The 17673-nt window shown below is 40.1% G+C and overlaps 1 protein-coding gene across 2 annotated transcripts in view; it reads right to left on the bottom strand.

Moving 5' to 3' along the window:
• Positions 1 to 5859: 5859 nt before the first annotated feature.
• Positions 5860 to 17673, bottom strand: part of LOC115629153 (6-phosphofructo-2-kinase/fructose-2,6-bisphosphatase 1-like) — a 37237-nt gene continuing 25423 nt past the window's right edge. Inside the window, exons 4-7 of one of the 2 annotated variants that reach the window (XM_030525518.1) lie at positions 17568 to 17644; positions 15555 to 15781; positions 9168 to 12506; positions 5860 to 7449 (exon numbers count right to left, since the gene is read on the bottom strand). In XM_030525518.1, coding sequence (XP_030381378.1) covers positions 6160 to 7449; positions 9168 to 12506; positions 15555 to 15781; positions 17568 to 17644 — 4933 coding nt within the window. In that variant the 3' untranslated portion in view covers positions 5860 to 6159. Of the gene's footprint in view, positions 7450 to 9167; positions 12526 to 15554; positions 15782 to 17567; positions 17645 to 17673 lie in introns of those variants that run through there. The other variant, XM_030525520.1, reaches the window with a different exon arrangement.

The raw sequence follows: 17673 nt of genomic DNA, 5'->3' as shown, positions 1-17673 counted from the left end.
CAGTATCATCAGCAAATGTCGAAATTGTTGTATGACTGTTTGTCGGTATATCTGCTGTGTATATGATATACAGTGTCGGTCCAAGCACGATTCCTTGGGGTACACCAGTTTCAATTGGATGGTATTCGGAGTGGAAATCTTTGCATCTAACTGCGAAACTTCTTTGCTGTAGGTATGACTCCAGAATTTTATAGATATTCTGTGGAAGTAATATTTTGATTTTGTGAACTAAGCCATCCAGCCAAACGCGGTCAAAGACTTGGGCGACATAAAAAAAAACAGCGGAGCAATACTCTCGTTTTCCAAATTCATTTCGTATCTCAGAGGTTATTCGGTTGACTTGTTCAATGGTTCCATGTTTTTCGCGAAAACCAAATTGGGGATTTGGGATTGCACTGTTGGTATGTAGGTGCTGCTTGATGCGATTCAGGAGTAGTTTTTCGAATATGTTCGATAGACACGGCAGGAGACTTATAGGTCTATATGATGATGGGTGAGACTTGTCCTTTCCGGCTTTATGGATCATTGTGATGACAGATGTTCTCCATTGTTGAGGATAATAGTCCCATTTCATTATGCTGTTGAAATTGATTGTGAGAAAATTTACTGCACAGCTCGACAATACAATGATCATTTTGGGGGAAATTAAAACGAGGCCCGGCGCTTTTTTTTGCTTTGAAACTTGGCGCTTAATGACACTTGTAACTTCTCCTGCTTCGAATACGATAGGGGTGTGGTAGCTTCAAGATGATTGGTTAGTGGGAGCACAAAGCTATTTGTTGCTGGATGTGGATTGAAGACTTTTTCGAAATGGGCGGCAAATAAATTTGCCTTCTCTGCGTTGCTGTGAGCCCACTTTCCTCTTTGTAATGTACGTAATGGTGGTTCACTCTCGATTGTTGGCCATACGCCTGATGTAGATTTCCACAATGGGAATCGTTTGCTGTTTGGGGAGAGTTGCTCCATATAGTCCATTTGAGCTCGGTGATTCTCATCTTCTAGGGCTTTGTGTAGTAGATGGTTGGCTTTTTTTAACCGCTCTTTTGGGTCAGGTGATCTGTGCGCTTGCCACTTCCGCCGAAGCCTTCTCTTATTTCGTAGCAGCTGCTCAATATGCCTGGGAATACGACTGCTTTTGTAAAGCTTATAAGCTGGAGTGGAATGTTTTGCCGCCCGTGACATTACAGACACTAATGCTTCAACTGAGGTATCTATGTCATCTTTGCAGTTAATGTTTGGGCAGCCATCAATATGGGAACTTACGTACTTCCTGTATTTAAGCCGGTCAGTTTTTCTAGAAGCTAAAAAGTGTGGGCGCTCCTAGTACTGTGGGTGGTCATAAAGGTGAAGAAGGATTGGCGAGTGATCCGATGATAGATCTGTTAAGTGCTCCACACAAATCTGAGCCTGTGGCACTCTTCTTGTAACAGCAAAATCAACCAAGTCTGGTTGCTTCTTTGGATCTGTGGGCTAATATGTAGGCCAGCCCGGGGAAAAAAAGTCAAGCTTGTTTCGTGGTGTTATTATAACGTTGTATAGTTGTCTTCCTTTTGGGTTAATGAGTCGGGATCCCGAATGTGTGTGTTTGGCATTGTAGTCACAAACGGAGAAGCGCGGTGGGCAGTATACACTCTGTATTTTGATATGAATTGTTATGGCCTGTAGATAAGTTGAAGCAGATGCTGGCAACGGATAGTGCCTGATGCGACGCTTTATCAGGATGCCACTACCTCCATGAGCCTTGCCATCGGGATGATTGGTCGCATAGAAGTTGTAGCCATTGAGATGAAAATAATTTTTGTTTGTTAGGTGAGTCTCTGATATGAGCATGCCGTCAATGTCATGTTGATTGAGGAACTGCAAGAGCTCGCATTTGTGTTGTGAAATGCCATTCGCATTTCAGAAACATATTTTTAATGAAGCCGTTTAAGTAGATTTCTTTTTGATTAGTAATTCCAGAAGGAGATTTTGATTCCGAATAATTTCCTGCATCGTTTGTTGTATTGCTACCATTGTATTTGTTAAAGTTGCTAGAATTGATTCAATCCCACTAGGCAATCGGGATGGATTTGCAGTGGTATGTTGGGTAGTAGTTTCTGGTCCCTTTGTATACAGGGCAGCCTCTATAGTTGGCAGTTTGGGTTCCCCCACAGTTGTTACATTTTTTAGAAGAGGGGTCCTCATTATTTACAGGGCAGGCCTCAGGGTACAATAGGTTATTGTGTGTCCATATTTCTGGCAGTTTGTGCATTGGACAGGTCAAATTCGTTTGTGCGTTTCCTCAACGGTGATTTTACGGTGCAGTAGATATTGCAGCTTATAAATTGGGTGAACTTAGTTTTTATTTATAGGCATACAGTCAGGTGTCAGTTCTGCCTTGAACATTGGTTGGGAGATTTTATTTCTATTTATTATGTTCATGGCCATTTTGACTTCAAAGCCCTTATCTTTAAGTCAATCTTTTATCTCGCTGACTGGAACTGTTGGCTCGATTCCTTTGATAACCACTTGTAATCCCTTGCTACTTTTAAGTTGGCAGGTGTAGTAGTTCATATTTTCATCGTCGAGGTATTTGACCAGTGATCGATAGGTATTTTCATTATTGACTTTTATTTTAGTTTCATTTATGCTACCCCTTTTTATAGACGTAACATAGAATTTGTTTTCGCCAATTTTGGTAGTGAGCTTTTTAACCAATTCTGTAGAAAGCTGGGTGAGCATATTAACGCAGGGGAGAGAGTGCGTTCTCTTAATCGTTGGCATTAATTTATTTTTTCAAATTTAGTTCGTTTTAATTAGTTCTAATCACAATATATGATCAATTTACATGGGTCACACGAGCATAAGTGCCCATGCATACCCTGAGCGTCTTTTCGCGAATTAATTTGGTTAATTTGGCGTTAAGTGCACTATATTTTTAACACACGGCGGCAAAATTTGTTGAAAGGGGGCAACGGCACCTTTTAAGGGGGATACAGATAAATAATAATTTAAGTCGGGGCTTCGGTTTACCTTCGAACCTGAATTAACTCATAAACTGCATGATAGCTTCTAAACTATTGAAATGATTTTAACATAATGTTTAATTTTTTTTAATTAAGTCTGCTTCATTATTTATTTGAATATGAATAACAAATCATACTGCCATTTTTTACAATAAAGAAAATTCTTGAAACATTATAGACCAGAAATGCAGCAATACGGTACTAATCTTAAAGGGGTATTTTACTTGCCGAATAGGACGACTCACAGCGAGTAATTAGTATTGCATTAGTGCATATGTATTTTCGGTTGACTAGCTTAATGTAACAAGTTTTTCCTGTCTAAAGTCCCAAGAGATTGATTAGACGAGATTATGTGGAAGAGTTTATTATAATTAGAGCACAAAACACGAAAAGGAGAGTGAAGTGCAAAATTTTAAGTACAGAGACCGGTTATTTCTTCTGGGTCTAGAGGAACTACGAAGTTTATACGATGTTTTATATTGCCTGCAGTGATTTCTTCCGCCACGAGCTTGTAAAAAAAACTACACCATGACAGGTTCTACGATCTTGCAAGGTTGGGTGATTAATAAAACGTAATCTGTCATGATAAGGTGGCAATCATCGATTAGCATCCAGGCCAGTTGAAGGCCCTGCAAACCAAATAATAAAAATTGCTTTTGAACGGACTCAATCATGGTATTTTATACCCATCTCCGACCCCATAAAGTATATATATTCTTGAACAGCATGACGAGAGAAATCGATCTAGACATGTCCGTCCGTCCGTCTGGATGAACGCAAGGATCTCAGAAACTATAAAAGCTAGAATAACCAAAGTTGGCATCCAGATTCTCCTAGGTCCGAGTAAGGACGAGTTTATTTTATTTTTTGGAATTTTCCCCGCTTTCCCCCGCTACAGAATTTCGTCAATATCGTCCACATTTCAAATGCTACCTAAACCAAACTTTGCACACATAATTTATATATAATTGTCTATTGTTGTTCAAAATTATTATTCATTATTTCATTATTTATTCAATTCGGTCAATTCTAAGAAAAGTTATTAGCAAAACAAATTCTCGCCAGTACAACCCCCACAAACTGCAGCAACAAGTTCGCTCTTCTTCTTCCTCTTTTTGCTGCTGCTATGGGCGCATATAACTCAGTGACGCAAGTTTACCTGGGTACAGGGTATTACACTGTCGGGCTTGCTCGACTGTAGCGTTCTCTCTTGTTTATACTGAGGAGACCAAACGCATGAGCAATATTCCTTAATGGGACAAACGAGAGATGTATAGGGTATATTTTTATGTACGGATCGTCAAATTATTTCGACCATTATATTATTATGAGTTTCAAGCCAGTACTCCAGCGTGCGAAGCATTAGAAACCACCCAACCAACTACAAAGTAGACGGAGTTTCTGCAGCGCATAAGAGAGAATAATCAGCATTCGAAAATCACATCTTCCGAATGAATAAACATATTTTCAAAAATCAAATTGAAAGAAATTATTGTACATTATGATACGATTTCTAGACTTGCCTGCGTACTCATATAAGACATCTTGGAATAAAATTTGGTGTCTCTAGCTCTTATAATTTGTGAGATATAGGCGGGAGTGGGGGTGCATCAAAAATGAAACAAGTTTACACACACATAAGGCATAGGTGTCCGAAATTTGGTAAGTCTAGGTCTCTGAGATTCAGGTGCTAATACGGAAAGACAGGGCTAGATCGATTCTTGTTGGCACGTTGATCAAGCATATCTAAATATCTCCTAAGCTGTGATATCGATTTCTTTGAAACTACAATTTTCTTAATCCCTGGGAAAGTTCCTCTCAGATAGGTATGTTCATATTACCGAAAGCGATCAATTTTTGATTTTTGGAAATCCACCTCATTATTTGCACCATAGCCAAAGTAAACCAGCTCAACTCCACTTTCATAAGATACAGCAGCAACGACTGCTCCTTGCATGATGGAAGGCATCATTTCATTTTCTGATATGATATCGGCGCCATGCAATATATATCGACTATCTTAGTTAGTACAGCCCATCAAAATCTCAAAATTAGCTGTCCTCTACAGGTTTCGCCACTACGTGGCTAGGTCATTTATTAACTAAACCAAACGCAATGAACGTTTCTAATGGGCACAGATGTATTTGGTAGTACAAGTGTTTTTACATAGCCGCCGTGCCTAATGCGTCTTGAACTAATCTTGTTAAAAAGGGGTGCCTTTAAATTAGGTTTTACATTTATTTTAAAGCAAAGCTGTGTGTGTTTTTCCTATTTTGTTGTTCAATTAATTACTTTAAGATGTACTATTTACATGCTTACAAATATATATGACTGCTTAGATAAAGATGATTGATTTTACATACATTTAAATTGTGATTTTTTATTATTATTATTATTAATTAAATTAAATCAGTTTTATTTTTTGTTAACAAAAATTGTTTGTTTAAAAATAGTAGTAATATTAATCAAATTATAATACAACGTGTGAGCTTCATTTTCAAGCACTAATTGTGTGCTTCAAATCTAAAAGCTAAGCAATTTTCCATGTGCTATGTTGTAAATCGTAATTAATAAATAAAAAAAAATAATAACGTTTTATTTTTTGTTAAGGAAAATTGTTTGTTTAAAAATAGTACTAATATTAATCAAATTATAATACAACGTGTGAACTTCATTTTCAAGCACTAATTGCATGCTTTAAATCTAAAAGCTAAGCAATTTTCCATGTGCTATATGTTGTGAATCGTAATAAATAAATATAAAAAAATAATAAAAACGTTTTATTTTTTGTTAAGGAAAATTGTTTGTTTAAAAATAGTACTAATATTAATCAAATTATAATACAACGTGTGAACTTCATTTTCAAGCACTAATTGCATGCTTTAAATCAAAAAGCTAAGCAATTTTCCATGTACTATATGTTGTGAATCGATTTTAATAAATAAAAAAAATATATATAAACTCTTCATTTTTAAGCTAAGGAAAATTGTTTGTTTAAAAATAGTAGTAATATTAATCAAATTATAATACAACTTATGAACTTCATTTTCAAGCTGTTGTGAATCGTAATTAATATATAGAACTTAAAACCGACTTCCACAGGAGACTGCGACTATATTTATTTAACATAAGTTATTTAACGACTTTAAATCTATTAAAATGGTTTAAATTCTACGATATCGGCAGCTGGTGAGGCCAGGCGTGGTGCAATCGCTGGATTAGTGATTGTGATGGGTAGCTCAAGAGAAGTAGGCACATTGCTATTGACATTATTTGCCACCACACCAATAACTGCCAAGCTGTCTTCTAAATTGGCATCAGTTAGTGGCGAAACACGACGTAGCTGCACACCGCTGACATGCTCGAGCGTGGACATAATGGGCATCTGATTGAGCAGCGCGTTTGTTTCGTTTGTGCGCGCAGTAATGGGAGGGGTCAAATTTGTTGCTGCCGATGGCGGTATATACACATGACCCACTTTTTTATCATCAATATCATCGTTGTCACTGTCTGCCAGCAGTGCCGATGATGTAGTTTCAGTTCGCGCATTTACGTTCAGAACACCTATGCCAGTGCTAGCGAGTCTGGATATTCCGTCGTCGCTGATTTCCTCACTATTTAGCGTTTCAACCTCGTTACTGCTGCTTGCCATAAGCTCTTCTACATTGACCAGTTGCAGGTCGCGCTCTTGAAGATATTCCTGGGCTGCTTGTAATATGTCGCTCCCGTGCAAATATACGCGGTCACCATCATCCGCGATTAGTTCAATATTTGAGTCGGGTTGTTCCGCTATGCTAATAAGCGCCAATGGATCCAGCTCCAGGCGATGACCATTAACGCTCAGCAGCAGCATATTAGGATGCATCTGATCGTCGTTCAGCGTAAGTTGAGGGTTATTGTTTTGTGATTGCATTTGCAGTATATCCCTATCTTCTTTATCAGACGACTCATCGATAGTATTATCAGCATGGCCATAGAAGTCGTGAGTTCTAACTGTGTTGGTGTGACTGCTGACAAGGTCCCTCTCATCTATAATACCAACAGCAGATCCCTGCTCGCTTTCTGGATCGCTATTAATTTCAAGAGCAGGCGAAGAATACGGCACAGCAGCAAATGTCACCTCATTTGCTTCTTCTTCTTCTTCTTGATCTTGCTGTTGGTCCAGTATATGGCCCATGGTCTCTCCATCGAGAAAATCAATGTCCGTGAAAACAGCGGAGAGTGGATGTCCATCGGCCAGACGAGGCGGTTCGGTTAGCACTTCGTCCGGTACAGGCACTAAATGATTTTTTTCGTTATCCAAGTACAGAGCCACATTATTTAGTGGCGTGAAGTTATTGTTAGCTAACGAACAAAGCATGAAGGTATGATTATACCCAGGTATGGGTCGAGTCATAACAGCACATATGCGACCAGCGCCCAGTTGACTCGTTGCGCCTGGTGCCTGTTGGATATAAAAAGAGTCAGAAATAATTATACAAAGGTTGGAATACGATTTTAGAAAAATGTCTTCCCGATCTCCCTAAATACACATCTTCTGAGATATTTTGTTGCAAAGTTTAGATAAACAAGTAGAGAAGCTAAAGTCGGGTATTCCGACTTTGAAATACTCTGTACATATTTGTAGAATAACTATGAGTGTATGTGTGTGTCTGTGTATGTCTCGTGTGCCTGAGCAAAGCAGTAACAACAACAGCTGCGGGCACTACTTGGTCTTATGCACATACATGGCTATAACTTCCTGTTAAATCGGCCTATCATTAAGAACTTGGCATTTGGACTTATTATAAGTAAATGGAGGTATTTGCCAAGTTTGAGTTCGAAATTCCAAGAAATACGGGAGTTATGGATTGCGGGGGATGGGGGGAGGGAGGGAAATTCCAGAATTCCATTTTCTGCGTATTCACAAAAGGCATCTTGGACTAAAATTGTGTGTCCTTAGGTCTTATAGTCTCCGAGATATAGGCGATTATACGAATGGAAAATCGGGTGAACCCCCATAAGGGGGAAGTGGGGGAAAATCAAAAAAATAAAACAAACTTGCACAGCGTACACACATAAGGCATCTTTGTGCAAAATTTGGTGTCTCTAGCTCTTATAGTCTCTGCGATCCAGGTGTTCATACGGACAGACTGACAGTCGGACAGACAGACAGGGCTAGATCAACTCGTCATGCTGTTCAAGAATATATATACTTTGTGGGGTCTGCCACGCCTCCTTCTGCCTGTTACATGTTCAGCTCCCGCAAACCCAATATACTCTTGTACATTTTATGTACAGAGTATAAATATTTAAGATTAAATATTTGATATTTGTAAATTTACAGAGGTTTGCAGCTTAACTGGAAAATGGAATAGGCAGAAGGTGGCGTGGCGGACCTCACAAAGTGTATACATATATTCTTGATGAGCATGACAAGACAAGTGGATCTAGCACTGTCTGTCCATCTGTCCGTCCGTATGATCACCTAGATCTCAGGGACTATAAGAGATAGAGACACCAAATGAACGAATTTGTTTCAATTTTTTTTGACTCAGCCCCCCACTCCAAATAACACCAAATTAGTCCGAGATGCCTTATATGAAGACGGAGAATATGTGCATGTGAATTTTCCTCCTTTCCCTCACTCCCCACATAGGTACAGAGTTGCGACACTGTGTTTTACATACATTCGCACAAAACTAGTAAAACCTTTTACCCCCCTTTGGGTACAGGGTATACAAAATAAATATTATACTTTCGATAATACCTCCATCGGGATTCGAACTCACGTATATGACTGCGTACATATTTACATTGGTATTAAGTCTTTGCATGTCTGTGTGTGAGTATGTGTGCAGTACAGAGTTGAGCCAAAGCAGTTGCAACAAAAGCTGTGGAAGTTATGGAAAATTCCTACTACCGTGTGAGTGGGGGGAGAAAGGAGGAGAAGCCTCCTTCCGCCTGTTACAATTTTCACTCTGCCCAATCTCAATACATTTATACGTTTCCACATTAAAAAATGATACATAGAAAAAAATAATGTCTATGATTATGTTCAACATTTAATAAGATGTTCTTTGATCAGCCTGCACAATTCATAAATTAATTAATTTTTTATACTAATCACTTGAGTTTTTTTTTTTGGAAAATGGGTACGACATCGGATGTCATTGTACTTACATTTTCCCCGCACTCCATTGGTGTTGCACTGCGCTGTACTATTGTTGGCTCTTGCTTGACCTCTATGAAATCCGCCTTGTGCTTGTGATTGTTAAATTTTGCTGGCATCGCTATATTCTCGTGGTCGTTTTCACTTATCACGTTGCGCAAACGTTTCCGCTCGCGTTGATCTGTTCTGCACAGTGGTAGAGATGTTGGCAGGGACGCTGGACGGCAATGTCTTGCTCGCAGATGCGCTAACTGTTGCTTCGCTTTCACCACATCTTGATGACGCAGCTGTGTACTTTCTTTTACGGATGTTTGGGGCATCATCGTTTCTACCTTCTGCGGCTGACTGACGATTTTATTTTTTCTGTGCAGCGCATCCAATTCGCATGAATCTTCAAAGAAAGGCTTGTCGTTTTGCTGAATCGTATGTTTTCTTCTACTCCAGCGCTCGCGTGCCATTCGACATTTCTCTGCACTACGTCCGTTGAGCTGATCCGCCTCGTTTTGCAGCAATAGCTCCTGCTCGCGTTTTGTAAACATTTGTCGTGATGGGGCAACGCACTGACTCGCTTCTACGGCTCCCAGAACGGGACAGCCTTCATGAGAGTTCAATAATATACCCAAGTCTGCCGACGATGGTGCTTGTTGCACTGTAGAGTGTTCTTTAAAGCATTGAGTTTTCTTCACTTTTATTTCCTCTTCTTCCATCAAAATTGGTTCATCAATGTCTTGCATTTTATTTGCAACTTCTTCATTATCAGACTTCATGACCAAAGAGGGTAGCGACATTGAATTCTCAGCACTCTCGCTGTTCTCATCACTATAGACAGTTTGTAGATCGACAGATATGGAGCTTAATTGCTTACTGGTTGAGTCACGACTGTCTGCTACAATCGGTACACTCGTAGTTGTAGTTTCGCTGCTATTAGCATGTGGTCTTTCATAAAGGTTTGGCAGCCGTATATTTTCCAATATGAGCACGCCACCACGGAGAACCGGTTGTGTCGCATCAATGATAGTGTTGGTATGCTGTGGAATATCGCAAGTACCACTATCATCATTTACAGCGCTAGGCGCTAAGCGTTGAAGTTCACGTGCCTCCTCAGCCGAAATAACCGCTATGTTGGAAGCAACTGAACAACTGGTGCTAGAACTGAATGCTGGGGATGCCAAGCCGAAACAACTAGCTGTGCTACTCAAGTTGCTAAGCTCATCAACTACTGGTGGCGTCAGCAACTGATTAGATGTTCCAAAATCCGACGCCTGTGTTGAAGAAGATACTTCTTTATAATCGTACTCCTTTCCTCGCACTTTAGTTCGGTTCAGCACGGTGCGAACTTTCTTTTTCAAATTGCCAACTTGTGGCTTCTGATTATGGCGTCGCTTGTCTATTTTGGTTAAGTGATGATCCGAACTATTAGCTACTGATTTAATTTTTCCTTGCCGCTGCTCATGTTCAATTTTAATTGTTTTTGACGGCATACTCTTTCGAGAACCAATCTGTTTTTCAGATGGTTCTACCGAAACGGGCACTGAACTTAGCAACGTATGGTCATAGTTTTGCAATGATTTGTTGCGTGATTTGAATATTCGCTTCTGGCGTTCCTTAATTGGTAAACTTAATTTATTAGATGATTCCTGCTCGCGCTCGGCCTCTATCTCAGCTGCTGCAGCTGCCTGCACCCAATCCTCTTCAAATCCATTAAACAATTCATCGTTCGATAAATTTATATCATGTTTGTTTATTTCCATATTTTGTTGCTGTCCTTCTTTACTTTCTTCAATAAATGGCAGCAGTTTTTCTTCCACCACCTTTTGCTGGGGAGCAATATTGGTCTGCGCAGAAGCATTAGCGGTAACTTTTAAACGATCTCTGTAGCTGAGTCCATTTTGCTTATCTGCCGAAGTTTCATGATGCTGTTGCTTCTCATCCTCCTCAAAATCGAAGCAACAGGCGGAGTAGTTATTATTAATATTTATAGTGGGAATAAAGTTATTACCATTGCCAACACCGCTATACAATTTTGATGTTGCTGCAGTGGTTGCCTCATTCAACTTTTGTAAGGTCCCCTTACCTCGATCAATCTTTGGTGTGCCATTTTCGCATTTCTTGACACTCTGGTTGTTATCACTTTCTTGTATATAATCAGTATTAACTTTAGGATCCACTGCCTTTACTGTGCTATTATCGGCACAATTTTCAGTGGTCGTTTCTAAAGTGGTTGGGGCTGTAACTATGCAATCGACATTTTTAATTGGTGACTCATCGAGCTCATCATCGCACCACTCAGCCAAGAGGCTCTGTTGTAGTTCAAATGATGCAGCAGTGTTGCGCTGGGACATGGCTACATCTGCACAATTCTTTAGGATTGGCGTCACAACAGATGAAATTGTGCTCCTTGTAGGTGAACTGACGACACTGCGGGAGTTAACATGCGACCGTTGTTGTTTGGGCGGTCTTGGGGACACACTGGTTCTCGATCTTGATGTAGAACTAGAAGAACGTGGTGGGAACGTAAGGGTGTTGCGCAGGGCCCGTTTGCTTTTGGTTGGCACTTTTTTGTCTGTGGCTGAAATCGGTGCATTAATTAAAACTATGGTCTGACGTCTCGCATCTGGTGCCAATCGACGACCAACCCTGCGGGTGGGTGAAGACTGTGGTGATAGCAACGGAGGATGCAGGATTGTGGATTTTGCTGGGGATGATAAAGCTGTTGATGGCGCCGCTGACAAGGTTGCTGCCGTCATGGAGCGAGTAAGGCGGCGCTGTTTGGTAATAGACGGTACAGGGGCTGCCATTGTAGTACTTAATTGATCATTATGTTGACCACCACGCCCTACTGATGCATGCTGCGTGTTTCTACGCTGTGTTTGCTTCGACTTCGGCAATAATGTTTGACAGAACACCGATTCTGTTGGCACCGATGGTTGCACAACACGTTCTATGCTGGCCATAGTTTTTTTCACAATAGCAGCCACTTTCAGCTGATCCTCACCCGTCAATGGCGCATCAACCACAATTGATACGTGACGTGAATGACAGCGAACTGAATCTTTTGAAAATGTGGCATGTGTCAGACTATCGCAACGCAATTTGGTTCCGCCGCTTGTTGTTGTGTTAGCGCGGCGTTTGGCGCGCGTTTTATTTGTCACATTTGTTCCATAATATTCCCTTTCTGGCGTTGAACGTTGTTCGCTATTTTTATGATGGGCCCGACGATGAATGAGCAACACACTCATGCTGGTGGTGCGAAAGTTGCATGTGTTGCACTCGTAGCTTTCCTCTTTGACGCGTTGATCAGTGTTGGCTGGCTTCCCGCCGCCAATATCCATAATGCGGAACGTTGACTCCTGCATAACATAAAATAAACTATATATTAATATGTAAGTATTAAAGTCCATCGCCCACGTTTCAACTTTAAGGAATTATCTGATTTTGACAATAAGATTAAAATTTAATAAATGAGTCTTAGAGCTCTTCAGAATACAGTTGTAGCATTGTTAGCTGTGTCCAAATTTCAGTTTCATAGCTTTTACCGTTTGGACTGTGCATTGATCACCAATCAGAGTGTCAGTCAGTCACTCAGGACAAACTGTTTTATATATATAGAAAATGGAATAGAATATATGTATAGAGATGGGGTCGGAGATGAATTTATCTGGCTTTCACATTGCACAAGCCTAATACCCTTTTTACCCTACGAGTATGTATATGGTATACAAATTTCATTCTTAAGTGACTATACTACACATGTATGTACATGTAAAAGCAGGGTTCGTAAAATGTGCTCACTACCCGTTGCTACACAGAAAAAATTCTGCCGCGTGTTTTAGTGGGTCGCTGGCGGCAGAGCCCGTGGGTATCGTGGGTCGCTGCCGACAGCGGCAGAGTGTCGGACGAGCCAGCCTGCAACAGCCGAGCGCTCGTTCGTGGCAGGCAGACATACATACATATGTATGTGGGATGTATGAAATTTTTATGTTGGTATGCTTGTGAGTATATGTATATTTCAAGGCGAAATGTGCGCGACCCATTTCATCTAGCTTCATCTAGCTGATTTTTCTGCGTTTGCATAGTGGTACCTGATACTATATTTCATACATACATATATGAATATCTTTTTTGGCTATACGAAATAAAAAGACCATTTGCAAATAAATAAACAAGTTAAAAAGCTAAAGGCGGGTGTCTTTGAAATACTCTGTACATTTGTTTAGAATAATTATAGAAATTACAAAAAATTAAAAAAAAAATTTGTTGTATAATTGCACATACAAGGTGTTTTCCAAAGGACTTTAAAAAAAAGAGAACAAATGGTTTTTTTGGCAAAATCAATTTATTTTATTCAAAATAGTCTTCTTCTGCTTCAATACAGCTTATTGCACGATCCAAAAGCATGTCGAACTAGTGTTTTATCCCGTTGGCCGGTATGGCCGCCAGTATGCCGGTGCAAGTCTTTTGAATGGCCTCTACGTCTGCATAACGCTTTCCTTTCATGGGCAAATGAAGTCGCACGGTGCCATATCAGGTGAAAACGGCGAGTGGTTAATGGTTAAAATGTGATTTTTGGTCAAATAATCGGACACAAGCGTCGATCGTCTGACGACGTCAGTCGTCAGTCAATTTGTGCGGAACTAACCGTGCACACACCTTTCGTAAGCCCAAATGTTCGGTCAAAATGCGATAAATCGATGTTTTGGAGATGTTCAATTCCATTTCCATCAATTTCAATGATGATTTCGGCTGATTTTTGATGAATTCACGCACAGTTTCGATGGAATTTTCGGTGATCACGAATTTTGATTGGCCCACATGTTGATCATCATTTATGTGCTCACGACCATTTTGAAAACGTTGAAACCACTCGTGCACTCTGCTACTGTATAGGCAATCATCGCTATAAACTTGTTTCATCAATTGAAACGTTTCGGTAAAAGTTTTACCAATTTTAAAACAAAATTTAATGTTGGCTCTTTGTTCGAAGCTCGCCGATAACACAAACATACTGACACTTAAAACGCAATAACTTCACTTCCAATCGATGAAATGTCATGAAATTCTCACTGGACAATCGATAAGGATAGCAGATTCTAACGCACCATTCGACATATAGATAGCGCCACCAGGGGGCGCTAGATTAAAAAGGTCCTGTTTACTTTGGAACGCACCGTGTATACAAATCAATTGCGTCTATGTGAGTGTATGTATGCTCATGCGCGTCTATTCGTGTCTGTGTAAGCATGTTCGCAGTCAATCAAAGCACCAGCATAAACAACAGCCGCGGGCAGCGCTTGAGCAGCGCTGCAGCAGCAAATATGTTTATGGCTATAACTACTTGTTAAATCGGTCTATCGTGATGAAACTTGGTATACGGATACATAATAACTAACTGAAGGTATTTGCAAAATTTCGAAGAATTACGGGCGTTAGAGAAAATTTGCATGGGAGAGGGGGGAGGGAGGGAAATTCCAAAATACACATTTTCTGCGTATTCACATAAGACATCTGGGACTAAAATTTGGTGTCCGTACGTCTTATAGTCTCCGAGATATAGGCGATTATACGAATGGAAAATCGGGAAAACCCCCATAGTGGGGAAGTTGGGGGAATATCAAAAAAAAAAAAAAAAAAAAAAACTTGCACAGCGTACACACATAACGCATCTTTGTGCAAAGTATGGTATCTCTACCTCTTATAGTCTCTGAGATCCAGGTGTTCATACGGACAGACAGACACGCAGACAGGGCTAGATCGACTCGTCTCGTCATGCTGATCAAGAATATATATACTTTGGGGTGTCTGCCACGCCTCCCTTCTGCCTGTTACATTTTCAGCTCCCGCAAACCTAATAGAGTATAAATATATACACACAGGCATACCATCAAACAAATTTCACACATCTGTACATATCCCTGCCTGCCACGAACGAGCGCTCGGCTTCTGCAGCCCGGCTCGTACGACGCTTTGTTGCCGTCGGCAGTGACCCACGGCGAAGTATGGCGACCCACGGCTTCTGCCAGACGGCTCAGACGGCTCAATCGGCAGCAACTCACTGTGACCCGCGACAGAATTTCTCGTGTGTACGAATGAGTTTTGCTCTGATTTTACGAACCCTGTGTAAAAGTAAAAGTTCCACTAGTAGAATTAGTAGGGGGAAAAAGTGGGTGCACCTAGCTCTCGCTTAACACGGTGTTCCTAGAATACTTCGTACAGTTCCCTGGTAATAGTTCGGTAAGATTACAGAGATATCTGGCTGATTTCGATATGATCTTAAAAGCATCTACATAGTACGGATGAACAGGTGCACCAGCGAAGTTTAAAGTTTGAAAGCAGGCCAAGCGAATACTTATATGTGGAGTAAATAAAAGTTGAGTGTCAATAAATTTTTATTTACTTACATTCTGCATAAATGATGGAGCTTGGGGAAACGGCAGGCGGGCATTGGTGTTTTTATTGCTGCTATTACTCGACAACAGCGCTTTGATTAAACTATCTGGCTTGCTGTCACTGTCTCCTCTGACCCTATTGGTGACTCTTTCTGCAGCTTCTCGTTGTTGAGAACGAAATTCAGCAATGTTCACATCGTCGCAAAATTTGTCTTTCATATGTAATCTATCAGCTTTTCCTGCAAAAAACCATGGATTTGTTAACAGCCAACTTAATGATTGTAAGTAATTTCTTAAGGGCAATGTAATTTACAAAGTTCAATCGCCTGTTGAAACTCATTATACACTGTACCCAAAGGGTGAAAGGCTACCGACTCAAATGTACTTCATACCGAGTTTAGTAATTATTAAAATAAAATATTTTCATATTTATTAATGTTAAAGCTATTAATGTCACAACTATTAATGTTAAAAGCATAGAGGTATTATTTTCCCAAAATAAAACAAGATAGAACGCTACAGTCGAGCAAGCCCGACAGTAAAATACCCTGTACTCTCCACACAAATGGAAAGTTTAAAAAAAAAAAAATGCTTAAAAACAAGTAGAGAAGCTAAAGTCGGTTATCCCGACTTTGAAATACTCTGTACATACATATGTGTAGAATAATTATGCGTGTATGTGTGTGTTTGTGTATGTCTGTGTATGCCTGAGCAAAGCAGTAACAACGACAACAGCTGCGGGCACTGCTTGGTCTTATGTACATATATGGCTATAACTTCCTGTTAAATAGGCCTATCATTATGAGTTCGAAAATCCAAGAAATACGGGAGTTATGGATTGCGGGGGATGGGGTGAGGGAGGGAAATTCCAAAATACACATTTTCTGCGTATTCACAAAAGACATCTTGGACTAAAATTTGGTGTCCTTAGGTCTTACAGTCTCCGAGATATAGGCGATTATACGAATGGAAAATCGGGAAAACCCCCATAGGGGGGAAGTGTGGGCAAATAAAAAAAAAAAACGAAACTCGTATAGCGTACACACATAGCGTATCTCTTATAGTCTCTGAGATCCAGGTGTTCATACGGACAGACGGACAGACAGGGCTAGATCGACTCGTCTTGTCACGCTGCTCAAGAATATATATACTTTGTGGGGTCTGCCACGCCTCCTTCTGCCTGTTACATGTTCAGCTCCGGCAAACCTAATATACTCTTGTACATTTCATGTACAGAGTATAAAAAAAAACATCGAAAAAAAATCAAACTCGTACTTTCTCGGACTTAGGAGAATCTGGATACCAAGTTTGGTTATTCTAGCTCTTATACTTTCTGAAATCCTTGCGTTCATACAGACAGACAGACGGACGGACAACCATGGCTATATCGACTCGTCTTGTCATCTTGCCCTTTTACCCTTTGGGTATAGGGTATAAAAATATATAAATTGGTACCGCCAATATTATAAAACAAGAGAGAACGAAACATTCGATAACGCCCGACAGTGAAATACCCTGTATCCAGAAAAACTTCCAACACTAAGTTAGTACTGGAGTGCAATTGTTTCGCTTATAATAAACAAAAGTAAATAATTGTATATAGATTACTAGTGCAAAGTTGTATGTAGTTGGTGAAATGTGGGCAGTATTGGCGAAATTCGCTAGCGAGGAGAGGGGAGAGGAAATCATACAAATAAAATAGACTCGTGTAGACTAGGGACCAGGAGCGAAAGGCGGACATGTCTAAATCGATTCGTCTCGTCACGCTGATCAAGAATATATATACATTATGGAGTCGGAGGTGCTTCCTTTTGCCTGTTACATACTTTGCACAAACCTAATATACCCTTTTTACCCTTCAGGTACAGGGTATAAAAATATCCATGGGAACTTTGGTATAAGAAAGTTCATTTTATTTGAAGGAATATAGTGCAGAGAGCTGCTAAAATATTACCTATGCTTTAAAATGTGCATAAAACCATTTTAAATATTGGCTGAATCTAAAAGTTAAGCATTTCAACTTACTTGTGCCGCGCTGTATTAACTCATTCTTATGCGGGCATTGAAATGGTGAAATTAACTTAGGAGATCGGACCTGTTCACTGAAAAAAAAAAAATATGCAAGAGATAT

The sequence above is a fragment of the Scaptodrosophila lebanonensis genome, unplaced genomic scaffold, assembly GCF_003285725.1.
Source record: "Scaptodrosophila lebanonensis strain 11010-0011.00,11010-0021.00 unplaced genomic scaffold, SlebRS2 tig00000136-arrow-arrow-pilon, whole genome shotgun sequence".
Classification (NCBI taxonomy): Eukaryota; Metazoa; Arthropoda; class Insecta; order Diptera; family Drosophilidae; genus Scaptodrosophila; species Scaptodrosophila lebanonensis.
Note: the sequence above shows the minus strand (reverse complement) of the source record. Positions and strands in the feature narration are given on the sequence as shown.